We start from the raw sequence: 25,624 nt of genomic DNA, 5'->3' as shown, positions 1-25,624 counted from the left end.
AGGGTGCCAAACCCCCAGAGGGCTGTGGGGACAACCAGGCCACACACCTGTCCCCCGGCTGTCCCCAGGGGACGAGCCATCCCCAGCACAGCGAAGGCACCCGGCGCTGCCAGCCCCTCTGTGGGCAGCCACGGCACCAGCACTGCTCCGGTGTGGGGACAAGGGACAGCTGGTGCCATCACCGTGCCACCTCTGCAGCACAGACCCCAAGGGCTGGGGGACCCCTGGCCCTGCTCCGGAGGCAGCCGGGCCCTGTTTGCCTTGGCGTGGCCGCGGCACGCGTTGCTCATTAAACACGCTGCCGGATGCACCGTCCTGCTCAGGAGCCGCCCAGGCTGCAGCCGGGCACTGGGAGAGTGCACAGGGACAGGGGCACGGGGAGGGGGGGGGACGGGTTGGTAGCACCCCCTGGGTGGATGCATGGGGCTGCTGAAGCGCAGAGCAGCCGGCTGCATCCTCCCTGTTAGGAAATAAGCCGCCAGCTGCCTCCCAACCGGGACTTGCTCAAGGCCGGGAGGAGGCGACGCTGGAGGCAGGCGGCACATTCAGTCCCCGAGGCCAGGTCCGGCCGCCCGGTGCTCACCGTGCCCACGGGCAGCTGGCGGGGGCGAGGCAGCGGCACCGCAGCCCCCCCGGCCCCTCCAGAGCACGGAGCCGCAGCTCAGTGCCGGCAGCAGACGCGGGAGCGTGGCAGGTTTGTGCGAAAACAAAGCTTTGATGTTTCCTACCAGCATGAGGCAGCGGTGGGGGGACGCAGAGGCGCTGGCAGCCCCCCAGACTGGGCATAGAGGAGGTGTCTGTGGTGCTGCAGGGGCCGGTTCTTGGGGACACGGGGGTCCCTATGGCCACGGGCAGGACGGGGGCACCCTCACACCGCTCTGGGCAGCCCAGAGCAGAGAGCAAGCCCTGAGCATCCGATGTCACAAGTGCTCGAGGCTCTCTGGGGCTCGCACCTCGGTGTTTTCCTCTCCCCAAACTTTGCACCCCCCCCCCCCCGTCTCAGCGCATGGCTGGCAGCGTGAAGCTGTCAACAGCAGCGAGTCGCTCGCCTTCACCCGCTGTGTGCTCATTAAAGCCAACTCCATCGACCCAACTCAGCCCTGGGGCGGCTGTTCGGGGCTGAGGACCCCAGGTGCTGCCACGAGCCCTTCCTAGCGAGCGATGCCCAACCGGCAGGGACAGGCAAGGGGACAAGGGACAGGGGTGAGGGCAGAACCTCGCTGGGAGCAGCCCCCCTGGCGCCAGCACCGGCTGCAGCCCATTGTTTCCAGCTCTGGGCCGTGGAACAAAAAAAAAATAAAATTGGATCACAGCAAAAAAGAATGGCCCAGATGAAAAGCAGCCGCTGGAGCGGGGGGGGGGGGGGGCAGCGGGGAGCACACGGGGCAGGGAGCCCCCCCCAGCAGGTGCCCTGAGCTGCTGGGTCGAAAGGCAAAGAGCTGCCAGGCGGGGAGGGAGATGTGGAGGCGGCGAAGAACGGCGCTGGTGGGGCTGGAGCTGGGGGCAGCTGAATGCCCCCCCCCAGACTGTCCCTGTGCCATGCACCTCCCCGAGCTCACCTGTGCAGGACGCTTTGTGCCGGCCGGACCCGAGATAAGAGCCGTGCCGTGACCGCGTGCCCGCCTGGCAAAGGCGCACGGGCGAGGGGACGCGTGCCCTGCTGCCACCGACACCACGGGGCAGGGCTGGGGACCCCGCTGGTATCCCCCCGGGGGGGCAGCGATGGGGGCACCGGGCACCGGGCTGCGACGGGGCGAGCCCCAGAGCCCCCCCAGCAGCGGAGCCCCAGCCGGGCCCCGTCCCCGAGGTCCCCGCCGCTGTCACCCGTTAACCCCCGCTCCTCCCGGCTGACAGCGGCCCGGAGCCGCCCGGTCCCGGTCCCGCACCGGGGGCCGTTCAGCCCCGGTCCCGCGTGGGACACGGCGACAGCCCCCCACCGGGCCGGGGGCGGCGCGGAGCCCCCCGCGCCCTTCCCGTTACGGCCCCCCCAGCCCCCCCCTCCCGCCGGTACCTCCTTGCAGACGTGCAGCCGCTCCCCGGCGCGGCCCGGCGGCACGGCGGCGGCGGCCACGCACAGCGCCAGCAGCAGCCGCCGGGCCCCGGCCCCGGCCCCGGTCCCGGCCATGGCGCAGCGGCGGCGGCGGCAGCGCTCGGCCCCGTGCGGGCACCGGCCCCGCGGCCCCGCCCCCCGCCAACGGCCCCGCGCGCGCACCTGCCGCCACCTGCACCGCCCCCCCCCCCCCCCCGGCACCGGGCACCGGCACCGGGCCTCGTCCCCCGGGGCATCGCCGCCCACCACCCCCGGGGGCGGCACCGGGAGTCGTCGCCCCTCGGGAGCCCCGTGCCGGGCATCACCCCCCGTGCCCCGTCCCTCCCGGTGTCCCCGTGTCACGGCGAAGCATCCCCGCCGTGTGCCCCCCCCACACACATCCTCCACGCACCGGGCAACCCCGGTGACGGCCCCGCCCTCGCAGCCGTTACCGGGCAACAGCCGCGGCCAGCACCGGCCCCGCCATGGAAGGCGGCGGCGCCGCGTCCCCGCCGGGCCCCCCCCGGCCCTGGAGCCGCCTCCACGCCACGGCCGCGCGGTGCACCCGGGACCACGGGTGAGTGCCCGCTGCGTGCCCCCCGCTGCCGCCCCCCGGCCCCGGTGCGGCGGCTGAGCCCCTGTCCCGGTGCAGGGCCCCCCGGCAGCCGGAGCAGCCCCCGGAGCCCTCCCCGCGGTGCTGGGTGAGCCCCAAGAAGGAGTCGGTGCACAGCATCCAGGGGGGCATCGGTACGGGGGGCACCGGGACGGGGCGGGGGCTACCGGGACGGGGCGGTTGCGGGGTGGGGGTGTAACCCTCCTGCCGGGGGTGCCGCGGTGCCCCCGGCCCGGTTGTGGGGACGCAGGGGGGGGGTCCGTGGGGGCGGTCCCGGTGCCGCCGCCACCCTCGGCGTGTCGCCCCGCAGAGTGCCCGCACAGCGCGGCCACCAACAGCGGCTACTCGCGCAAGGCGGACGGCGGCTTCTTCTCCCCGTAGCGCCGCAATAAAGGCCCGGTGCGGCGCGGTGCCGGCGGGCGGATCAGAATCGCGGCGCGCTCAGGGGCCGGCCGCGGGGCCGGGCCTCGCCTATCTGATCGACTCATCCCGCCCGCCCGCCGCACAGCGCCCGGGGGCTTCGCGGCGCGGCTCTTCTCATCTCGGCCGGGGGCCGATCAAATAAGATCAACGTGTAGGCGGCGGCACGCGCAAAGCCCACGCGCACACACACACTCACGCCCCCCCCCCCACCCACGCACACGCAGCCCCCACCCGCACACGCCCGCGCTGCCGCCGCTCTGCGTGCGGCCCCGCCCCTCCCCGCCCTTTTATAACCTCCGCCCCGCGCGGGGCACGCCGGGTAGCGGGCAGGCCCCGCCCCGCTGCCGCACGCCTCCTGGCGGCGGGAGGACCGTTGAGCCCCGCCCCCGCCCCATGCCCCGCCCTTACCTCGGAGCCCCGCCCACCACGAGCCGCGCCCCCCGCACATCCCATTCACGGAGCCCCGCCCCCTCCCACGGAAACCCCGCCCTCCCCTGGCTGAGCCCCGCCCCCTCCCCACAGAGCCCTGCCCGTTTCGCAGAGCCCCTCTGGCTGAGCCCCGCCCCCTCCCACGAAGCCCCGCCCACATCACACGAGGCCCCGCCCGTTTCCCCGTAGCCCCGCCCCTCCCCGAGGCCCCGCCCAGTCAGGTCCCTGCGTGCAGCTCGCTGCTTTATTGGCCGGGCCCCGCCGCACCGGGAGCCCCCCGCGCCCCCCGGCGCCCCCCCCGGCCCCGCGGGTCCCCCCCGGCCGTGGGGAGGGGCCGGCGGCACCGGGGGCTGCGTCCTGCCCGGGAGGGGGCCGAGCCCCCCGGCCGCTGGCGGCGGAGCAGCGGCACCAGCACCGGGACGGGGGGCGCGGGGGGCTTCACTTGAGGGCCAGGACGTAGAACGCCATCAGGACGCAGGACACCGACACGAAGGCGTGCAGCCGGGTGCCGATCACGGCAGCTGTGGGGGGGGAGAGATGGGCACGACCCCCACGGCCCCACCCCGCTGCCCCCGTCCCCACCCCGTGCCCCCAGCCCAGCCCCGTTGCCCCCCTCCCATGTCCCCCTCCACCCAGCCCCACACGTTCCCGTCGGGACCCCAACGCCACCGTCCCGAGCCCACGGAGCAGCCCCCCAGCACCCCCCCCTGTGCCCCATGCCCCCAACCCAGCCCCCAGCCCCACCGCACCCACCCGTGTTCCTGGCCGGGAACCCCGTGCCCCCAAACCGAGCCCCCAGTGTCCCCATCCCGGCCACCACACCCCAGTCCCAGCCCCCAGTGCCACTACCCCCACCCTGTGCCCACAGCCCAGCCCGCTGTGCCCCCATCCTGGAGCCCCACGTCCCCATCCCAGCCCCATGCCCCTGTCCCGGTCCCCGTGTCCCCATCTCCTCATCCCAGGCCCCGTGTCCCCATCCCACACCCCAACACCGCCATTTCTGTCCCGCACCCACAGCCCAGCTCCTCGTGTCCCCATCCCGGGACATCCCATCCCATATCCCTGCCGCAGCCCCGTGTGCCCCTCCTGGTCTCACGTCCCCACTGCAGCCCCACGCCCCCAGCACCCTATCCCCACATCCCCATTGCCACCCCATCCCCCCTGCAGCCCCACATCCCCATGCCATGCCCCCAGCCCCACGTCCTCATCCCACAACCCTGTGTCAGAACCCCACGTCCCCAGACATCCCCCCTGCAGCCCCGTGTCCCCATCCCATGCCCCCAGCCCTCTGTCCCCATCCTGGAGCCCCATTTTCCCTATCACATGTCCCCAACCCATGTCCACATCCCAGAGCCCCGCGTCCCCATGTCAGAACCCCATGTCCCCAGATATCCCCCCTGTAGCCCCATGACCCCATCCCGGAGCAACATGTCCCCTGTCACACGTCCCCAACCCATGTCCACATCCCAGAGCCCCGTGTCCCCATGTCCCCATTGCCGCCCCGTGTCCCCATATCAGAACCCCACATCCCCAGATGTCCCCGTTCCAGCCCCACACCCCCACATCCCCCCTCCAACCCTGTGTCCCCCATCCTATGCCCCCAGCCCCATGCCCCCCGTCCCAGAGCCCCATGCCCACAGTCCCGTGTCCCCATCCCAGAGCCCCTTGTCCCCCATCCCATGTCCCTTATCCCATGTCCCCATCTCAGAGCCCCATGTCCCCATATCCCCATTATCCCCGTGCAGCCTCACGTGCCCACTGCAGCCCCATATCCCCATCCCATGTCCCTATCCCAGAGCCCCGTGTTCCCCATCCCCAACCCCATGCCCCCAGCCCCGTGTCCCCATTCTGGAGCCCCACATCGTCCCCATGTCCCCACTGCAGCCCCATCTCCCCATCAGAGCCCCACGTCCCCAGATGTCCCCATGCCAGCCCCACACCCCCACATGCCCCCTGCAGCCCCTTGCCCCATCCCGGAGCCCAGGTCCCAGCCTCCCCATCCCAAAGCCTCATGTCCCCAACCCCTGTCCCTTGTCCCACATCCCCATCCCAGAGCCCCATGTCCCCAGGTGTCCCTGTCCCAGCCCCACGCCCCCCCCGGCAGCCCCGTGTCCCCATCCTGGAGCCCCTGGTCCCCTATCCCACATCCCCAACCCACATCCACATCCCGGAGCCCCACGTCCCCATGTCAGAACCCCACATCCCCAAATACCTGCCCTGCAGCCCCGTGTCCCCATTCCATGCCCCCAGCCCCATGTCCCGATCCCGGAGCCCTGTGTCCCCATCTCCCAACCTCATGTCCCCAGCTGTCCCTGTGCCAGCCCTGTGTCCCCAACTGCTGTCCCCATCCTGGAGCCCCATGTCCCCATGTCAAAACCCCACAGCCCCAAATGTTCCCCCTGCAGCCCCACGTCCCCATCCCACGTCCCCAGCCCCCTGTCCCCATCCTGGAGCCCCGTGTCCCCACTGCAGCCCCATCTCCCCATCAGAGCCCCACGTCCCCAGATGTCCCCCCCAGCCCCCTGTTCCCCCTGCAGCCCCGTGTCCCCATCCCACGCCCCCAGCCCCCTGCCCCCCCCCATAGCCCCCCGGCCCCATATCAGAGCCCCACACCCCCAAACGCCTCCCCTGCAGCCCCGTGTCCCCATCCTGGAGCCCCACGTCCCCCGTGCCACGTCCCCAACCCGCGTCCCCGTCCCAGGTCCCCACCCCCCCGGTGTCCCGGCCCCGTCCCCCCCTACCCTTGTAGCAGACCCCGCCGAGCCCCCTCCTCTCTCCGTGCAGCCAGGCGCGGAGCCGCGGCACCTTCCGCAGGTAGGCGCAGGTGCACACCAGGAGCAGCCCGAACACCAGCAGCCCGTCCAGCGAGTACACTGCGGGGCACGGCTGCGTCCCGGCACCGCCACCGGCACCGGGCACCGGGCACGGAGCCCACCCCCCCGCTCTCCCGCCGCACCCCCCCCCCCGCTCACCGTTGGTCATGGCGGCCCCGGGGCCCTGCCTCAGCGCCGCCCCGGCCCCGAGCGCTCTGCGCATGCGCGCGGCCGACGCCCCGCCGGGAGCGAGCGGCGCGGCCCCGCGGCTCCACCGAGCGTCGGGAGCGCGCGCTGCGCCCCCCCCCCCCCTCACGGTCACGCCCCCCCTTCTAGAACGGGGGCTCCAGCCCCGTGAGGCCGCCCCGGGACGGCCCCCGGGGACAGGACGGGCCCCGGCGGGCGGCCCCGGTACCGAGCCCAGCGCTGCGGGTGCGGCCGGGACCCTGCGAGCCCGAGCAGCGGCTGCAGAAACAGCTCCGGGGGGCGGGGGAGGGCCCTGCTGGCCGCTGACCCCCGTCTGTTCGCCCAGCACTACGTGTCTGCACCCCGTCCTGCATGCACACTGCCTTCCTGCATCCATCCGTCCATCCATCCATCTGCCTGTCCATCCACCCATCCATCCATCTGTCTGTCCACTCATCCATCCACACACCCATCCATCCATCCATCTGTCCATCCGTCCATCCATCCATCCACCCACCCACACACACATCCACCCATCTGTCCATCCATCCACCCATTCACCCTTCCTCCCTTCCCTTCCCTTCCCTTCCCTTCCCTTCCCTTCCCTTCCCTTCCCTTCCCTTCCCTTCCCTTCCCTTCCCTTCCCTTCCCTTCCCTTCCCTTCCCTTCCCTTCCCTTCCCTTCCCTTCCCTTCCCTTCCCTTCCCTTCCCTTCCCTTCCCTTCCCTTCCCTTCCCTTCCCTTCCCTTCCCTTCCCTTCCCTTCCCTTCCCTTCCCTCCCCCTCCCTCCATCCCCCCCCCCCTTTCCTTCCCCCCATCTCCCCAATCTGTGCCCCCCCCCCCCCCTCCCACCGCTCACCGCCCCACAGCTGGAGGAGGCCTCACGGTGGGGTTGGGTGGGGGAGGCCGGGCCATGGGGGTGGCCGGGCGACAGCCGAGCTGCTGGGCTGAGGGCCGAGGAGTGCCCAAGGGGGGCAGGAGCCGGGGGATGGCCGGGGGAGGCCGCACGGGGCGAGGGGAGGTTAAGGGAGGCCAAGTCACGGGGACAGGAGGGGCTCAGAAGAGGAAGGTGACAGCACGGGGCGCCCACCAGAGCAGCTCGTGGTGTCCCCGGGATGGGTGCCCCCCTCCTGGCTGCACCCCGGCCCCACTCCCATCCCCGGCCCCTCTCAGTTTGGGGTTTGGGGCCGTGGTGCAGGGCTGTGGGTGTTCACGGCCGTTGGGTGCAGGAGGCCTCGCACGCGGGGTCGGTGCCTCCTCTCCTCCCCCCCCCCGTGCCACCGGGGCTCCGCGGCGCTCCCACGGCCCCGTCCCGTGCCCGCAGCCCGGTGTTGTCATTCCAGGAGCACTTGTGGCCGTGGGCGGCCGCGGGCATTGCTTCTCGGTGCCCCCTGTGCTGAGAACCAGAGTGCCTGGGGCTGGAATGAGCTGGCAGGGCCTGGGCACGGGTGCTGGCTCCCACCACAGCCCTGCACCTGCTGCTGTGCATTTGGGAAAAAAAAATATATTAAAAAAAATTAAAAAAAGAAAAAAAAAAAAAAAGAAAAAGAAAAACAACACCACAAAACCAAGGCTTTTGTGCAGTTTTTGCTAACCAGATGTGTCTGGGAAGGGGATGTGGAGGTTTGAGCGTGACGGAGCCGTGGCTGCTGCTTGGTGCCCCCCAGGGCTGAGGAATGGGGCCGGGGCCGGCACTGCCGGGGCTTTGCCCGTCCCCGTGGGCATGGAGCTGTCCTGCACCCTCCTCCCGGGGCTCGCTGTGCTCTGGCTGTTTTTCTCGTTGTTTTTCTGTTTCCAAAATTAACTGCGGCTCACCTCGTGCCTGCCGGCACCCATCCACCCCACGGACCCTGCCCCGTACGAAAGGAAGTGCAGAAGCCTGTTTTGAGCAGAGCTCAGATCAACAACCCGACCGCCGGGCACCGCCAGCACCACCCAGGCACAGGGGGGGCACCCGGGGCTCGGCCACCCCCATGGCTCCCGAGGCCACCGAGGAACCGGAGGCTTCGGCCGACTACGAGTACCTGGCGGGCAGCAACGCGACGGGGAGCCCGGAGCAGCTCTTCACGACCGTTGCCATCCCCGTCCTCTACTCCTTCATCTTCCTCCTCGGCTTCGCAGGGAACCTCTTCGTCATCGTGCTGCTGGCCAAGAGGAGCGGCGGCAGGAGGGCGGTGGACACCTTCGTGCTGAACCTGGCCGTGGCCGATGTCGTCTTTGTCTGCACCCTGCCCTTCTGGGTGGCGGCGGGGGCGCGGGGCAACCGGTGGCTGCTCGGGGAAGGGCTGTGCAAGGCGAGCAGCTACGCCATCAGCGTCAACCGCTGCTCCAGCATCCTCTTCCTCACCGCGCTCAGCGTGGAGCGCTACCTGGTCATCTGGAAGGTGCTGGACACCAGGCGGGCGGGCTCCAGGAGGCACGTCCTGTTCGCCTGCGGGCTGATCTGGGCCGTCTCCCTCCTGCTGGGCGCGCCGGCGCTGTGGTACCGGCGGCTGGACGGGGACGACTGCTGGGACGAGGACGGGGAGGACTTCAGCCTGGCCATGGTCTTCCTCACCTTCCTCCTGCCCCTGGGGGTCATCTTGTTCTGCTACTGCTCCATCTACTGCCGCCTGCAGCGGCACGTGCGGCTGGGCAGGGGCGTGCGGCGCTCCCACCGTGTCATTGTCGCCATCGTCGCGGCTTTCGTCTGCTCCTGGCTGCCCCTCAACGCCTGCAAGGTGCTCCTCTTCCTCCTGGCCAAGGGGATGCTGGTGCTGCCGGCGGGGCAGGAGGGGACCCTGCGCTGGGTGGTGGCCACCAGCACCTGCCTGGCCTTTGCCAACAGCTGCGTCAACCCCGTCATCTACGCCCTGATGGACCCGCGCCTCCGCTGCCCACCCGCCCTCGGTGCCAGGACCCCCCCCTCCACCACCGCCTCCAGCCCCTCGCCCGGCAGCGGGACCAAGCTCCCCCCGGTCCCCAGCCCCCGGCCAGGCACGTAAGGGGGGACGGGGACGCAAATGGGCTGGGGGGGGGGGGGGGTTGCTGTCGGTACAGAGCCAGGGGGGTGCTTGGATGCTTCGGCAAAGCGGTCGCTGAGGTTTGTCCCCTCCCGGGAGAAGCCCCGGTGCCCCAGCAGTGGTTCCAGCCCCCCCCGAGCGCTGCGCTCACCTGCTCCAAAGGGGTCCCGAGGGGCAGCCCCTGGCCGCACCGATCTGTCCCATTCTGGTTTCTGCGCCGTCCCGGTGTGGGCAGAAAGCTGCAGCTGCGGCCGTGCGGGCAGCGAGTGAGGTCCCACCGAGGAGGCACCGCTGCACAGACACTGCCAGGCTCGGAGCTAAACGGGACGGCTCGGGCAGCGCCTCCGGTTGCTTCTGGTCTTACAGAAAACGAATACAGCTGTAGGCGTACCAACAGCGGTGTCGGTTGTGGAGTTCTTTTTCACAGCCTGCCTGGGGAATAAAGCTGCCGCGGGGCTGAGCTGGGCCACACTGAGCCGTGGGCGATGGTGCGTCCCCAGGCGCCGGGGACAGTCCCGTGCCCTCCCAGCGGAGCCCTGAGCCATTTCTCTTCAAATTCACCCTTTTTTGGTGCAGGGCCCCACGTGCCAGGTCTCAGCCCCGCTCTTTGCTCAGTTCCTCCTCAGGGACCACCACGCGCTCCCCCCAGGGCTGAGGATGCTGCAGCAGGTCCTGCCGCACCCCACCGCCGTCCCTGTGCCTGTCCCTGTCCCTGCAGCCTGTGGCACCTGCCAGCACGGCTGAGGCACACTTTCCACCACCTGCCCCATGCAGCAGCGCAGGATGTGGCTGACTCGCCCGTGCCAGCCACCCTGATTCATCTCACACTGCGCCGGCAGCCGCAGCCCTGCCGTTCCCACGGCCTGGCACTGCCTGGCATGGCACGGCACAGCACGGCACAGCCTGGCACACCGTGACACAGCCGGCTATGGCACAGCTCAGCACGGCATGGTACAACCTGGCACAGCACGGCTCGGCTCAGCAAGACGCAGCTTGTGCTGCCCCTCACCCTTCCCCTGCCCTTGTCCCTTCCCTTCTCCCTTCCCCTCCCCATCCCTGTCCCTGCCCGAGGAGGAGGAGGAGGGTCAGTGCTTCTCCCCATGAGGCAGAAGGACCCTGGGGGCAGAGGTGGGGGGCTGGGGACAAGGACAGGCCAGCAGAAACTGCGGGGCTCCCTGGCACCCAGCGGGTCCCTGTGCGGGAAGGGACAGGGATGGCGGTGGCATCTGGGGGACCCCGGGGCAGATGTCCCCAGCCAGGGGCCGTGGGCAGGGGTGGGGACGGTGCCACCACACTGTGACCGGCCCTGTGCTGCTGGCCCTGGGATGGGGCCTCCACCCAGCACCGTGCCATGCCGTTCCATGCCATGCCATGCCGTGCCATGCCGTGCTGTGCCACACTCTTCCAAGCCATACTGCACCGTGCCACGCCACGCTGTGCCACGCCAGGGTGCTCTGTGCCGTGCTGTGCCACGCTCACCCCTGCCACGCCGTGCCGCCCCACGCCGCGCTGAGCCGAGCCCTGCAGCCGGCAGGCCCTGCGGCGGCGGGGCCGGTGTTGCTCACCCGCTCCTCCCCTGCGTCTCAAGTCAAAACACGTCCCCACAGCCCGGGCGCAGCAGAGCCGCAGCGAGCGCCCGCGCCAGGAGCCCCGCCGCGCCGGCGCCCAGGTAAGGCCGAGTCCCGGCCCTGGCTGAGCCCCGTGCCCACCGGGGGTCCCGGCCACTCTAACACTCCCCAGCCAGCCCACCGAGCCCCCGGCCCTGTCTCAGTTTCCCTGGGTGTTCACCAGCATGGCTCATTCCACTGGGGAAACTGAGGCACAGTGTGAGCCCCTGGCACCCCCCGGCTGCTCCTGTCCCACCCGCTCTGCCCCAAAGGAGGGGACCCCGGGTTCAGGGCTGGGGGCAGGCTCCCACGTCCCGCAGCCACCCCCACCACGGGAAATGCCTGCAGCCCAGACAGGGAAGGAATAAAAACTGGGAGAGGCACCCAGCGAAACCGGCCCGCGCCCCCGCCACCTTTGCCCCTGGGATGGGGCTCATCCCGGCAGCCCGCGCTGCCAGGCACGTGTTTGCACACCTTTGTTTATCGTAGGACCTACAGGAAGGCAAAGCAAACACGGCCTCGCCTTCCTCCCCCACCGGCGCGGCAGCCGTGGCAGAGCCGTACGGGCGATGCTGCGGGCTGGGGGGAGCGCGGGGGGGGCAGCACCCATGGGTGCTCGCCAGGGGCTGGCGCGGGGACACGGCGTCTGCTCGCTGTCACCCGCAGGGTCCGGCATGGAGGGCAGGGAGGAGGCGAGCGACACCGACAGCGGGATCATGCTGCACTCGGGTGAGCAGGGGGGGGCCGGGGGGGTGGGCAAAGGGGTTCTGCATCCCGGGGTGCGATGGGTGCCCCCTCCCACAGCCAGGGGCACGGCGGTGGTGTAAAAACTGCAACCAACCCCCCCCAGGGGACAAGGGGCTGTGCAGGGGCTGGGGGGGGGGGGGGGCAGGAAGGGGTGGAATTTGCTGTTGGGAAATTTGGGGGTTCCCAGTCTGGAGGAGGGACTGGGGCCGGGGGGGGCCGGGGTCTGCGGCTGGCTCTGACTCAGCGGCGTTTCGCTGCGGGCTGGGCTGAGTCAGGGCGAAACCTGCCCCCCCCCCCCCCCCCCCCCTCCGCTGGGAAGTCACGGCCAGAGCAGCCACGGGCACAGCCGGCACCCGTCCTGCCACGGGGGTCGGGAGGGAGAACCGGGAACCGGGGCCGACGGGGAGGCAGAGGGGGGGAAACTGAGGCAGGGAGGCGGGAGATCGGGCTGTGCCTCAGCCCGTCTGTCCATCCGTCCATCCGTCTGTCCGTCCGCCCAGGCCCCGGCAGCCCGGTGTCCCCGCTGAAGGAGCTGGCGCAGCGGGTGCGGCGGCAGCAGCAGGCGCTGGAGGCGTGCGTGCAGGAGCTGCGGCGGCTCTGCCTGCGCGAGGCGGTGAGCGGGGTGCGGGGGGGCCTGGGGGGGACCTGACACCCGCCCCACCACCCCCCCGGCCACCGCTCAGCGTCCCCGTGCCGTCCCCAGGAGCTGACGGGGACGCTGCCCCGCGAGTTCCCCCTGAAGGCCGGCGAGAAGCCCCCCAAGGTGCGGCGCAGGATCGGTGCCGCCTTCAAGCTGGACGAGACCCTGGTGCTGCGCGGGGCGGTGAGGGGCGACCGGGGGTGCAAAACGGGGAGGGGGGGTCTTCACCGCTGGGGCGGGTCCCAAAAAGGGGCAGGCGGTGACCGGGGGACCCCTCGGCACCCTGTCCCAGGGGAGGTGCACTGCTCCTCGGGGTGCGGGGGGCCACGCGCCCATCCCAGTGAAGAAGGCAAAGCCGCCCCTTGGCATGTGAGTGGCCCCGGGCTCGCGTGGCTCTGGGGTACGGGGCAGGGGGTGCGGGGGTGCCGAGCGTCCCCTCTGTCCCCAGGACCCTCTGAGCGCCCTGGAGCGGGACCTGGCGCTGCAGCTGCAGATCGCCAAGGCCGCCCACCGCCTGTGCCGGGAGGAGAACATCAGCAAGCAGCTGCGCCGGAGGAGGAAGACGGCGGCGCTGAAGGAGGAGAAGAAGCTGAAGGAGCTGGAGAACACCCTCAGCCAGTGCCGCCTCCTGGCCGGCCACCGGCCCCTGCCTGCCAGCGGCTCCGGGGGTGCTCAGGGTGAGGCCGGGAGTGCTTCGGTTAAGGGGGGGTCAGGAACTGACTCATTTGTGTGGAGCCCGATGCACCGTCCCTGCTGCGTGCACCCCGCAGTGCTCCCCCGTGGGTGCACCCCAAAGCCCCGTCCCTGATGGAGGCACCTCATGGCTGCACCCCAAAATGCCATCCATGGTGCAGGCACCCCGCTGTGCCCTCCCCACGGGGAATTCACCCCAATACATCCCCCAGCCACTGCGCCCTTGTGAACGCACCCCAAACCTTCATCCGTGGCGGATGCACCCTCACGGGAGCACCCCAACACCCCCCAGTGACTGCACCCCGCTGTGCTCCCCCAGGGACTGCAGCCTCGCGAGCGCACCCCAACCCTGCGTCCGCGGCGGGTGCCAGCAGCCGCCTGGGCAGGGCTGGGAGCTGCCCCGAGCGCCACGGCTCGGCTGAGCCGGCCCGGCCGGTCCCGCCACCGTCCCCGAGCGTGTCGGGACAGGCGGGCGCGGGAGGGGAGCGGGGGCCCATGGGGACGCGCTGGGTGGCGGCGGGTGCCGGGCCGTGGGAGCGCGGGGCCGCTGCCAGCCCCGGGGCCTGCAGGCTGGTGCCAGCCCCCGGTGCCATCCCGCGGTGCCACCGCTGTCCCCTGCCCTGCAGAGCTCAGCGCCTCGGACGAGAGCTCACTGTCGGACGCCGTCCTGCTGGAGGAGGGTAAGGGGCCGTTGGTGGGGGGCACCACAGAGCCCTGTCCCATTCCCTCTCCCTCCACCCCCAACCCTTTTTCTCTCCCGCAGAGGAGACACAGCTGCCAGGACCCGGCACCCCGCGGGGGTCCCCATCTCCGTCCCCGTCCTCGTCCCCCTCCCCACGGCCCCGTTCAGTCCCCGAGGAGTGCTCTGAGGCGGAGGGGCCGGGGCACCCACCCACACCTGCCAGCCCCTGGAGGGAGACCAGCCTCGATGGGCCCTACGAGAAGGCCAAGAAAGTCGGCGATGACCCTGGGGACGGCGAAACCTGGGGGTCCCGATGCTGCCCCACGTCCCCACCTGCTGTCGCCACCGCCCCTGGCAGTCCTGACCTCACAGTCTCGCTGGCGCCCAGGGCCACGGATGTCCCTCCGTACCGCTTCGTCCCCATCCGGACCCTGGTGCTGTGCCGGCAGGCGGGCTCCAGCGCCCCGAGCACCCCGGAGCCACCGAGCCGGCGGGGACAATCCCAGTCCCTGAGGTATGGCCCGTGCGCGGAGCAGGGACGAGGGTTCCTGGGAGGAGGATGGAGAGGGATAACCCTGTGGGGTGGCGGTTATAACCCCATGGGGAGGAAGGAGAGAAACCGAGGGGAAGGAAGGTGGAGGTAACCCCATGGGTAGGAGGAGAGGGATAATCCCATGGGTGGGATGGAAATAGATCCACGGGGAAGAAGAGGGAGACAACCCCTTGTGAAGAAGGAAGTACCTCCATCGGGAGGATGGAGCAAACCCATGGGGAGAAGGCCTGAGATAACCCCATGGGGAGGCTGGAGATGACCCTGGGGTGAGGAGGATGGCAAGAGATCCCTGGGGAGGAAGATGGAGCTAAGCCCACGGGGAGCCAGCACCCCACGCCCTCCCGGCCGCCCTGTCCCGGGGGCAGGAGGAGCGGGGCAGGAGGCAGCCGCAGCCCTTGTGCCCGCAGGGTGGAGGCGCGCTGGGAGCCCGGCGAGCCGCGGGGCCGCAGCACCGCTCCCCGCCGCCGCCCCACGTACTACACGGTGACGGTGCCCACCTCCTGCTTGACGGCCCCCGGCCCCACGCATCACTCCGGCTCCGACGACAGCATCTCCGACGTCTCCAGCATCTCCCACGCCACCTCCCCGGGCAGCAGCAGCCCCGACGTCTCCTTCCCGCGCCCCCCAGCCCCGCCACCCCTCACCGAACCCGGTTACTACCCCCGGGGCGCCCCCCGGCTCCTGCCACCCCCCGGCCCCCCGGCTTTCCTCTACGAGCAGGATCTGGCCCCGCTGCGCTACCAGCGCCTGGTGCCCTCGCACAGCCGCATCGTGCGCACCCCCTCGCTCAAGGACTACGCGCCGGCGGGCGCCCGCGGGCTCTCCAAGGCAGGCGGTGACGGAGGAGCTCAAGTCATGGCACCAGCGCGCCCGGCTGCGGGGCGCCCGGCCCCACTCCCTCGACAGGCAGGGCGCCTTCCGGGGACCCCGCGGCGGGACCCCCCATGACGGCCCCCCCATCCGTGGGGCCCCGCTGCGGGCTCAGGTAGGGCACGGGGCCGGGGTGGCGCAGGGAGTGGGGTGGGGACAGCGGGGGACAGGCGGGTGGGGGGCACCACGGTGGCTGTCGCCTTGTGGGGACACCCTGGGTGCTGCCCTGCGGGTGGGTGGGGGACGTGTGGTGTCACCCGCTGGTAGCACGGGGACAGGGGGCTGCGGTGGGGCAGGACTGGGGTCCTATGGGGGGCCCTGGGGCATGGCCAGGGTCCCGAGGTGCCCCTGGGGAAGTATTGGGGACCCATGAGAGTCCTTCAGGTGGGGCTGGGGACCCTCAGTGGTCCCTGGAACAGGACTGGGGAAGATCTCCAGGCAAAGGAGCTGGTCCCAAGGGGGTTCCTGGGGCAGGACAGGGGTCCCAGAAGGGTCCTTAGGGCAGAATTGGATCCTGTGGACAGCACCAGGGTCTCATGATCTGGTCTTGGGGCCAGGACCGAGGTCCTCAAGCCCCTTTGGGGCAGGATGAGGGGCTGCAGAAGGTCCCTATAGCCACATCCAGGGTCCCACCAGCAGGACTCAGGTTCCCACAAGGACAGGAAGGTTCCCGCAGACATTTTGGGGCTGCCTCACTCCCTTCCTCCCTGGGGCTCACGCGGGGCAGGTCAGGACTCGCTGCCGAGACTCTGCCACCCCCACAGCCCCCCCATCCCTCCCTGGGGCCGTGCCCCCCAGGGCGCCATGGGGTGGGGTCCCGGCACCCACGGGCCCCTTCTCCCACGCAGGCGCCCCCGATCCGTGTCCTGCGGCGCTCCCCGGACGGCGTGCCCGTGCAGGTCTACGTGCCTGAGAACGGTGAGATCGTCACACAGGTGTGAGCGCGGCCCCCTCCCGCCCAGGGGGGCACGGCCTGGCTGGCCCAGGGCGCTGGGAACAGGGGGCTGGGGCTGTCCTGTCCCCCCCACACCTCCCCGGGCTTGGGGACACGGGGGGAGGCACAGCTGCCCCCAGCACCCTGTGGTGCCCAGGGCTGGGATGGGGTGGCTGGGGCTGGCCCCCACCTGCTGTCCCATGTCCCCTCATCGGCGACCCCAAGAGGGTCTGTGGTACAAAGACATTGTATTTGGGGCTTTTTTCTCTAATAAACGTGGTCATTTGGGATCTCCCCGTGGTCACTCCTGTCCTCGACAGCCCCTCAGGATTTGTCCCCTCCATCCCCATGCTTGTCCCCATCCCAGTCCCCATTCCCATTCCCATCCCCATCCCCAACAGCACTAGGGGGAAGGTAAGGTAAGGGAAGGGAAGGGAAGGGAAGGGAAGGGAAGGGAAGGGAAGGGAAGGGAAGGGAAGGGAAGGGAAGGGAAGGGAAGGGAAGGGAAGGGAAGGGAAGGGAAGGGAAGGGAAGGGAAGGGAAGGGAAGGGAAGGGAAGGGAAGGGAAGGGAAGGGAGGCCCTGGGGCGCAGGAGGGGCGCGGGGACGCGGGGGCCGTGCCGGGGCCGTGCCGCTCCGCCCGGCGGGGGCGGGCAGGGGCCGGGCGCGGGGCCGGTGGCTGCGGCTGGAGGCGCCGCCGCGGGGGGGCACCGGGCAGCGACCGAGCTCCGCCGGGCTGCGGCGTCACTGCGGGCCTGCGGCGGCACCGCGCTCCCACCGGCACCGGCACCGGGGCTGCACCGGCCCCGCCGCACCGACCCCGGCCCCGCCGCACCGACCCCGGCCCCGCTCCCCCCGCCCCGGCCGCCCCCAGGATGGGGCCCGCTGGCCCCGGTGGCCGCTGGCCCCTGGCCGGGACCGTGCTGGTGGCCGTGGCCGCCTCGCTGGGTAAGAGACGCGGGGGGGGGGGGGAGCGGGAGGGGGCGCCCCGCGGGGTGGGGGGACCCGGTGCCACCGGCTGGGCCCGCGGGGCGCCCGCTCGTGGGACCCGGTGACCTCGGCCGTGCCACCGGAGCGCGGCTCCCGTGTCCCCCCGGTGTCCCCCCGGTGTCCCCCCGGTGTCCCCACCCCGCTCTCCCGAGGGCTCTGCGCGCTGCCGGCCCGGGGGGGCCGTGCCCGTGCCTGAGTTTCCCGTCGGGGGAGTCCCGCGGGGAGCCACGTGGGGATGGGGCGGGGGAGGGCGGCGCGGGGCGGGGGGGGGCGGCCCCGGCTGCTGCCCGTGGCACCGGCGCCGCTTCGCCTCCCGCCGCCCCCGGGCCCCGTCCCCGGGGCTATTCTGGGCGCGCAGGTGGCTCCGGACAGAAATAGAGCGGGGGGGCGGGGGGGACGTGGGAGGGGATGGAGACGGGGAGGGGGGGGGCGTGGGACGGGATGAAGCGGGGGGGGGACATGGGAGGGGATGGAGACAGGTATGGGGACATGGGGACAGGACGGAGCAGGGTGTGGGGGGGGCATTGCACAGGGTGGATCCGGGTATGGGGATATGGGGACAGGGTGGAGAGGGGGACAGGGATGTGGGGACAGGACGGGGGCAGGTGTGGGGACAGGACGGAGCAGGGTTTGGGGCAGTGACACTCAGGCTGCACCCATGAGCCATGAACCTGGGGGCCATGGACGTGGGCTGCTGCTGGGGGCCCCGGGGTGGCGGTGGCCGGGTGCAGCGCCCGAGGCCCCGATGACGGGCGGCTGTCCCCAGCGGCGGGCGACGAGGACTGCCTGTGGTACGTGGACAGGAACGGCTCGTGGCACCCCGGCTTCGACTGCAACTTCTTCACCTTCTGCTGCGGCACGTGCCACCAGCGGTACTGCTGCCGCGACCCGCTGCGCCTCATCACCGAGCGCCAGCAGCGCCACTGCCTCGCCTTCAGGTGCCACGGCTGCACACTGCTGGGTGCTGGGGCTGGGTGCTGGGGCTGGGTGCTGAGCTTCAGTGATGGGTGCATGGGGCTGGGTGTTTGAGTGTGGGTCGTGGGTCCTGGGTAGTTGTATGCTGGGTGCTGAGTGCTGGATACAGGGTGCTGAGTGCTGGGGCTGGGCGCTGAGCATCAGTGAAAGGTGCTGGGCGCTTGGTTTTGGGTGCTGTGACCTGAGTGCTGGATACAGGGTGCTGAGTGCTGAGCACTGATGATGGGCACTGGCATGGGGTGCTGGGCACTGGTGCTGGGCACTGGTGCTGGGCACTTTCCTGGTGCTGAGCACTGGTTCCCGATTCCTGGTCCCTGGTTCCTGGTCCCTGGTTCCTGGTGCTGGGCGCTGGTGCTGGACACTGGTTCCTGGTGCTGGTGCCTGTCCGGATGTCCCCGTCCCACCGCCCCTCCAAGGGGGTGCTCCAAGGGTGCCCCTCGGTGCTGAGGGCACTGCTGTAGGTGCAGGGCAGGGGGCTGCCCGGGTGCCCCCCCCCCCGGCCCTGCACCCCCATGTCCCCGCGGTGTCCCCCAGCCCCAAGACCATCGCGGGCATCGCCTCGGCCGTGGTGCTCTTCATCGCCATCGTCACCACCATCGTCTGCTGCTTCATGTGCTCCTGCTGCTACCTCTACCAGCGCCGGCAGCACCTCCGCACCCCCCTGCAAGGTGGGGGGCTTGAGGGGGCGAGGGGGACCTGGGGGCCTGCAGGGACATCAGGGGAGGGATTTGGGGTGTGGGGTGGGGCTGGCAAGGTGTAAGGTCTGTGTGTGAGGGGCTCAGCATGCTGTGGGGTCCTGTAGGGATGTGGGATATGGGATGCAGTGGGGGAGTCCTGCAGAGGGGCTGGGGGAGGGATTGGGACACAGGGGGGAGGCTGGGGTGCGGGGGGGTTGTAGGGATGGGGGGCGCAGGGCAGTGGCTCACAGCCCCTGGGCTCCATCCCCGTGGATCCCAGCCCCAGCCCCATCTCTTCCACAGGCCCTGAGATCCCCCTGGCCAGCTACCCCGCACCCCCCCCAGCCCCATTCCCTGTGGACCCCAAAGCCGGCCCCGTGCCCCCCCAGCCTGGCTTCACCCCCATGGCCATGTACCCGCCGGTCGGCCCCGCCGCCCAGTACCCGCTGTACCCCTCCGGACCCCCCGTCTACAACCCCGCAGGTGAGCACTGCACCCCCCCTACAACAGCACGGCAAACTTTTTGGGGGTACCCTCACTGACCCCCCCTTTCTCCACAGCACCACCACCCTACGTCCCCGCACAGCCCAGCTACCCCGGTGCCTGAGCCCCCTGGGGGACCCCGCTTCTACTGGTGACACCCTGGGGCGCCCATGGGTGGCAGGTGAGCACGGCCTGGGGGCCCCCGTTGTCGTCCCCCCCCCCCCAGGCCGTGACGCCACCCTGTGAGGCTGATGGTTGGATCCGGCCCTTCCCGGCCATCGTGGGGACGAGGAGCACAGAGCCGCTTTTGTCCCCACGCCCGCCCCGCACACTGGGACCTTTGTGGGTGCCCGCGGGCGCCAGCGGCCCCACACACGGAGGGGCGATGCCGGGGGTCCCCCTGCCTGCCAGCACCGGGGGGGCACTGTGGGATCCCCTGCTCACCCCGAACCCTCGGCTCTTCCCAAGCGGGTGGCATTAAATTGTGTCCCCCCCCACGTGTTGTATCGTGTTGGTGGCTCTGTGCCCCCCACCCTGGGAGCAATGGGGAGGGGAGGGGGGCACAATTTATTTTTTTTTGGGAGGGGGGGCCTGGAGGGTCAGTTCCCTTTTTCCCTGCAGGCATTTCTCCATCCAAAAAGAGGTGATTTATTTTTGCCCTCTCCCTCCCCCACAATGTTTTATTTCCCTCCAAACCAGCCAGGATGAGCCAGCACAAAAACGGGGCGCGAAAACAACCCCCGCTGACATTTTGGGGCAAAAAGCAGCAAATCTGGGAGTCTGAACCCAGGGCGGCCGATCCCCCCACCTGCCCTGCATGGCGGGGGCCGGGACGCGCCTCCCTTTCCAGCCAGCAGCGCGGAGCAGGCGGCGCAGGCAGTGATTCACCCAGCTATTTTCGGTGTGATTCACACCCCGCAGCGGTGCAGGGGGGGCCCGGCGCGCCACAGGGGCTAAATTTGGGACCGCCACGTCCCGGCAGCCACCGGTGCCGCACGGTGCTCACCCTCCTCCAGTGGCCGGATCCTGCCCCGCTGCGGGTGCTTTGGCTGACGGGACGCTGCCCCATCTCGGGGGGGGGGGGGCACTGTGTGCCAGCACCCCTTCCCCCTCAAAAAAAAATCCCGCAAGCCGTCTGCAACGAGCCCAGGGAGAGGGATCCGGGGGCCAGCGCTGAGTTTTATTGAAGTGGGAGGACAAAAAAGAAACCAAAGACGCGGGGGCCGGAGGAGCCCGTCCCGGCTCAGGGCTGGGGGGCCGGCGGCCCCCCGAGGTAGCGCTCGCGGATCTGGGCCAGGCTGGCGCTGAGGCCGCCCAGCGCCTGGGCGATGCTGCGCAGGACGGCGGCGGTCTCGCGGCGGCTCTCGGCGCACTCCCGGCGGAAGGCTCGCATCTCCTGCACCAGCCGCTCGTTGCACTGGATGAGGCGCTGCTCGGCCGGGCTGAGCCGGGCGCTTTCGGGGGTCCCCTCCGCCGTGCCCGGGGCCCCCCCCGGCTCGCCCAGGCTGCAGTCACTGAGGTGCTCGGGCTCCTGCTCGAAGATGATGCTGGGGAAGTCGCAGCCCGGCGGCTCCGGCTGCCCGCCCAGGCCGCCCAGGGGGAGGTCAGGCTGGGGGGGTCGCGGGGGGCTCCAGCCCTCGCCGGGCGGGCGGGTGCTGCCACGGGGCAGCCGCCGCGCTGGGACGCTGTCGGCGGGGTCGTGGAAAGGCTCCGTCTTCACCTCCACCGGCTCCTCCTTCACCGGCTCCTCCTTCACACCTGGCCGGGCAGGGAACGTGGTCAGGTCAACCCCTTGGTGGCACCCCCAGCCCCACACCCTCTCACCCGGTGGGGACAGAGCACATGCCCTGGGGCTGCCGTGCTGCCGTCCCATCACCCCGTGGACGTCAGCTGGACGGCTCCACGCCAGGCTGCCTGGAGCGGTGGTGCCAGCAGATGCATGTCCCCTGTCCTGCCACCACCCCACGGTGGCCTTTGGGAGCCCCCAGTGCTGGGGTGCGGTGCCACCGGGATTTGGGGCAGGAGGCTGGGAGGTGCCCTATGGTGGTGAGACCCTGTCCTGGAGCTGGTCCCCTCCATGTCCCCGGTCCCTGTCCTGCTCCTTCCCACATCTCTGCGTGCCCTCAGCCCTGTGCCCCTCGCCCACCCCCATCCATGTCCCTTGTCTCTCTCCCAGTCCCAGTGACCCCATGTCCCTGTCCTGTATCCCATGTCACTGTCCCAATCCCATTGCGTCCCTGTCGTGATGTTTGTCCCCCATGTCCCTGTGCTGGTCCTGCCCACATCCCCATCCCCGTGCTGATCTCCTGTGTCCCCGTCCTGGCTCCACCATGTCCTTGTCTCGGTCCCAGTCCCTCGTGCCCTTGGCCTGATCCTGGTATCCTCCCATCCCTATGACACTGTCCCTTGTCCCTTCCTTGGTTCTGGTCCCCCCATGTCTGTGTCTATGCCCTCATCATTCCACGTCCCTGTCCCCATCCCTGTGCCCCCACGGCCCTGTCCCAGTTCCCTGTCCTGGTCCAAGTCCCCCACGTCCCTGGCCTGGTCTCAGTGCTCCTGTCACTGTCCTGGTTCCCTGTCCTGGTTCCCCGTCCCTTGCTCCCGTCTGCCACGTCCCTGCCTTGCTGTCCTGGTCTCTGTCCCCTCTCCTGTGTCCCTGTCCTGGCCCCAGTGCTCCCACATCACTGTCCCAGTCCTGGTCCCTGTGCCCATGTCCCTGCCCTGGTCCCTCCGTGCACCTGTCCTGCTCCCAGTGCCCCCACGTCCTGCTCCTGCTGCCCCCACACCCCTGTCCCCCTGTTCCTGCCCCCCACATCGCTGTCCTGTATCCCCCTACATCCCCGTCCCCCTGTCCCAGCACCCCACATCCCGGTCCTGCCCCCCTTGTCCCCCACATCCCTGTCCCCCTGTCCCTGTTCTCCCCGTCCCGCTCCTGCTCCCCGCACCCCAGTCCCGGTCCCCGGTCCCAGTCCCGCATCCCGCATCCCGCTGCCTCCGTGCAGCCCACCCTGCGCCCCCCGTCCCGGTGCCCGTTGGCTCACCGTGCGGTGTCACCACCTCGACGGTGACCAGCGGCGGGTCGAGGCCGGCGGCGGCGCGCAGGCCCCAGCCGGGAGCGGGCCCGGGGCCGAGCTCGGGCGGACCGGGACCGGGGCCGGGACCGGGGCCGGTGCCGGTGCCGGGGCCGGTGCCGAGGCGCGCGGCGGGGCGGGCGGCGGGGCCCTGCCGCTCCTGCCGGTGCCGGGTGATTTTGTCGTTGGCTCGGCGGCGCAGCCCCCGCCAGCGGTTCTTCACCTCGCCGATGTCGCGCTGGTTGCGGCCGGCGGCGTTGATCTTGTTGGTGATGCGCCACCAGATCTTCTGCTTCTCGTAGGCGTTCACGGTGCTGGCGGCGGCGCCGAAGAGCAGCGGCTCGTACCGGAGCACCTCGCTCATCAGGATCTCGATCTCCTGCAGCGTGAAGTTCGGTTTCCGCTTCAGCAGCCCCCGCCGCGCCGCGCCGCCCGCCGCCGCCGCCATGCTGCCCGCCGCCGCCGCCGCCGCCGCCTCCCGGTCATGCCGCCGCCCCGCCGCCCATCGCCCCCCGCCGCCTTTGTCTGCGCCGCCGCCGCCCCGGCACCGAGCGGAGCGGGGGGGAGCGGGGCGGGGCGGGCGGCGGCACCGCGACCCCTGCCGCTGCCGCCGGCCCCCGGTGCGCTGCGGTGCCCCCCCCCCGCCGCCGCCGCCGCCGCCGCCGCCGCCCTCCGCCTGCCGGTGCCGCCGGGAGTCGCCGCCCCGCTCCCGGAGCTCGCCCCCTGCCGGCAGCCGGGGCTCGGAGCCGGTCGCCGGGAGCCGCACGGGAGAGGCGGGCGGGGGTCGCCGGCAGCCCCCCGGTGGACGGACCGGGGAGGTGGCGGGGTCACCGGTTTGGGGTGCCCCCAGGTGCCCGGTGTGGGTGCCCCACGGTGCTCCGATTCGGTGCGCAGAGGGCTCCGGGGTGCCTCCAGGACGGTGCCCGGTGTGGGTGCTCCAAGGCGCCCGGTTTTGGTGACCTGAGGGCTCCGGGGTGCCCCACGGTGCCCGGTTTGGGTTCCCCAAGGTGCCTGGTTTGGGTGCCCAGAGGGCTCCGGGGTGCCCCACCGTGCCCAGTTTGTGTTCACCTCAGGGTAGCCCACTTGCGGTGTCCCGTGGGGTCTCTGGCTACCACACCCCCACACGTAGGTGCCCCCAGCGGGGTGCCAAGCACCCCCAAACTCCCACACCCCCAGACACCCCTGCTCCGTCCCCGTCCCCGATGAGCAGTGTGACCCGGGGGGCAGCACCGGGGCTGGGGGTGGTGGGGCCCCCCTCACCCCTGTGTCCTCATGCCTCCCCCCAGCCAGGCTGGCCGCCCGCCCGCGCTGCACGGGTGCCCTCGTGTGAAATGCCCAAATAAAGGCATTTCTCCCCGTTTCCAGAACCTGCCACTCAGCCACGCAGCCTGCAGCCAGGGGAACCCCAAGAAAGGAGGGAGCCCCCCCAAGGGCCCATCTCGGTGCCCACCTGCACTCCAGATCTGGCCTCAGCTGGGTGCTGCCATCACCGCCTCTGAGGAGCCCTGGCACAGCTCTGTGTGGCCCCAGGGTGCCCAGCTGGGGGTGACTGCATGGCTGTGGGGTGCCTGGTTCTGGATATCCAACAGCGGCTGGGTGCCCAATTTGAGGTGCCCAGGTGGCCCCAGGGTGCCCAATTTTGGGGTGAGGTGCCCTTTTCTTTTTTTTTTTGGGTGTCCCAGTTGTGGTGTCCCCATGGCAGGGCTCTGGGTGCTGCCAGAGCTGCCCCAGAAGGGAGCTGCATCCAAACAACCCCAGTACCCCCCTCCCAGGACCCTGGTGTGCAGCAGGGGTGCAGTGGCTGTGGCTCCTGGGGGGTGACGGTCCCCCCAGCCCTGTCCCCAAGGCGCACGGAAGCGTTGGGTGAGCTTTATTGCTGATGCAGTGGCCGCAGTTGTACAAATCGTGAGCAATGCTTCACACCAGGGGTGGGCACAGCGGCCCCAAAACCCACTGCCCCCCCCAAGTCAGGGCTTCATGGGCAGACAGCATCCCCTGCCTGGCAGGGCTGCAGGTGATGCTGGCAGCACGGGGGGCCACTGCCACCCCCTCCTGCTGCCCCCCACCCCAGGAGCAGACCCCCCTACGAGCCCTGCTCTTCCCACGGAGCACTTGATCACCGCACAAGGACAAATGTCTGGGTGCAGAGGTCAGGTCCCGCATCCTGCAGGGGCAGGACAGCCCTGGGGTCCTGGGGACAGCCCTGGGTGCACGCCCCCACCCCAGCTCCACCTCCTGCTGCAGCTCTCCACCACCTCCGACCCCGTGTACCATCAATGTCCCCATCACCCTCCCAGCCACTCAGAGACCCCGCGGGGACACAAGCGGTGACGATGGCCCAGATGTCCCCTGGATGGGGCAGTCCATCTGCTCGGCCCAGGTTGGACTGGGCTGGAGGGCATCAGCCCCTCGATGCGCTCCCAGGGGACCCCCGGCCCCACTGCACCCCCCCAGTCCCTGGCACTGCCCCCCTTCCACCACAAGCCCCCTTTCCCCGCAGTGGGGTTGGATGCAGCAGGGACGTGGGGACAGCCACTACCCCTTCCTCCGTCCTTGACATCCCCGAGTGGCCGGACAGAGCGGGGCACGGTGCTGGCAGAAGAGAGAGCTTGAGGGCTTTGCAACCGTAACAATAAATACAAGGTCTTCCTCACACACTGCATCGAACGGCCGTGCTGGCCCTTCTCAGGCCCGGCCCTTCCTCCATCAGTCCCAGAGAGATCACTGCTCCTCGGCGTCGGTCACTGCAGGGTCCCAGAGGGCTCGTCATGGCAAGAGTCACGAGAAAGGCGAGAGTCCCGGGGTCTGCCACGCCGGGCTGCGGGGGCAAAGCCGTCCCGCTCCCTACTGCAGCAGCTTCGGTAAATCCACCTGCCGGAGAAGACACCCCGTTACTGGGCAGAGCTGGGAGAGGTGGCAGGGGCTGCTGGAGGGGCTCCAGGACCTGATGCAGAGCTGCTTGGTGGTGCCGGACCCCTCCCCGGTGCTGCTGGACCCTGCCCCAGTGCTGCTGAGGATGCTCGGAGCTCCAGGGCCACCCATCCCACCTGGCTGGGTTATAGCTGTCCCCAGGGCAGCCCACACAGGGACACAAAGCACTGGGGCAAGCGAGGAATTTCAGGGCTTGGCGCTGGGATGAGGGGGAGATGCAGCCCCTCCGGGTCCCCCCCAGCCCCGGGGGTGCAGGAGCCTGGTGAGCTGCTGCCCTC

At 70.8% G+C, this 25,624-nt stretch overlaps 5 protein-coding genes and 1 non-coding gene across 6 annotated transcripts; 3 read left to right on the top strand and 3 right to left on the bottom strand.

The window, feature by feature from the left end:
- Window positions 1-3,062: 3,062 nt before the first annotated feature.
- Window positions 3,063-3,262, bottom strand: LOC116498953. Its single transcript, XR_004254205.1, has one exon.
- Window positions 3,263-3,801: 539 nt separating this feature from the next.
- TMEM167B (transmembrane protein 167B) lies at window positions 3,802-6,510 on the bottom strand. The gene is made up of 3 exons (XM_032203255.1): window positions 6,467-6,510; window positions 6,236-6,367; window positions 3,802-4,015 (listed from the first exon to the last, which is right to left on the bottom strand). The coding sequence occupies exons 1-3, from the start codon at window positions 6,474-6,476 to the stop codon at window positions 3,933-3,935; spliced, it is 225 nt and encodes a 74-aa protein (XP_032059146.1). The 5' UTR covers window positions 6,477-6,510; the 3' UTR covers window positions 3,802-3,932.
- Window positions 6,511-8,465: 1,955 nt separating this feature from the next.
- On the top strand, window positions 8,466-9,476 carry GPR25 (G protein-coupled receptor 25). Its single transcript, XM_032203033.1, has one exon. The coding sequence runs from the start codon at window positions 8,466-8,468 to the stop codon at window positions 9,474-9,476; it is 1,011 nt and encodes a 336-aa protein (XP_032058924.1).
- A 2,299-nt stretch (window positions 9,477-11,775) lies between these two features.
- Window positions 11,776-16,227, top strand: LOC116498901 (innate immunity activator protein-like). The gene is given in 9 exon segments (XM_032203379.1): window positions 11,776-11,830; window positions 12,349-12,461; window positions 12,552-12,671; window positions 12,937-13,165; window positions 13,808-13,861; window positions 13,945-14,377; window positions 14,824-15,247; window positions 15,249-15,401; window positions 16,135-16,227. Coding segments are annotated over 9 exon segments (1,674 nt in total).
- Window positions 16,228-17,094: 867 nt separating this feature from the next.
- Window positions 17,095-19,841, top strand: SHISA4 (shisa family member 4). Its single transcript, XM_032203193.1, has 5 exons — window positions 17,095-17,167; window positions 17,976-18,147; window positions 18,719-18,852; window positions 19,165-19,344; window positions 19,422-19,841. The coding sequence occupies exons 1-5, from the start codon at window positions 17,095-17,097 to the stop codon at window positions 19,466-19,468; spliced, it is 606 nt and encodes a 201-aa protein (XP_032059084.1). The 3' UTR covers window positions 19,469-19,841.
- A 639-nt stretch (window positions 19,842-20,480) lies between these two features.
- On the bottom strand, window positions 20,481-22,854 carry LOC116498692 (myb-related transcription factor, partner of profilin-like; the record flags this gene model as incomplete). The annotated part of the gene is made up of 2 exons (XM_032203031.1): window positions 20,481-21,102; window positions 22,386-22,854. Coding segments are annotated over 2 exons (984 nt in total), but the record flags the coding sequence as incomplete, so codon positions are not given.
- Window positions 22,855-25,624: the final 2,770 nt, after the last annotated feature.

This window comes from Aythya fuligula, chromosome 25 (assembly GCF_009819795.1).
Source record: "Aythya fuligula isolate bAytFul2 chromosome 25, bAytFul2.pri, whole genome shotgun sequence".
Taxonomy (NCBI): Eukaryota; Metazoa; Chordata; class Aves; order Anseriformes; family Anatidae; genus Aythya; species Aythya fuligula.
Note: the sequence above shows the minus strand (reverse complement) of the source record. Positions and strands in the feature narration are given on the sequence as shown.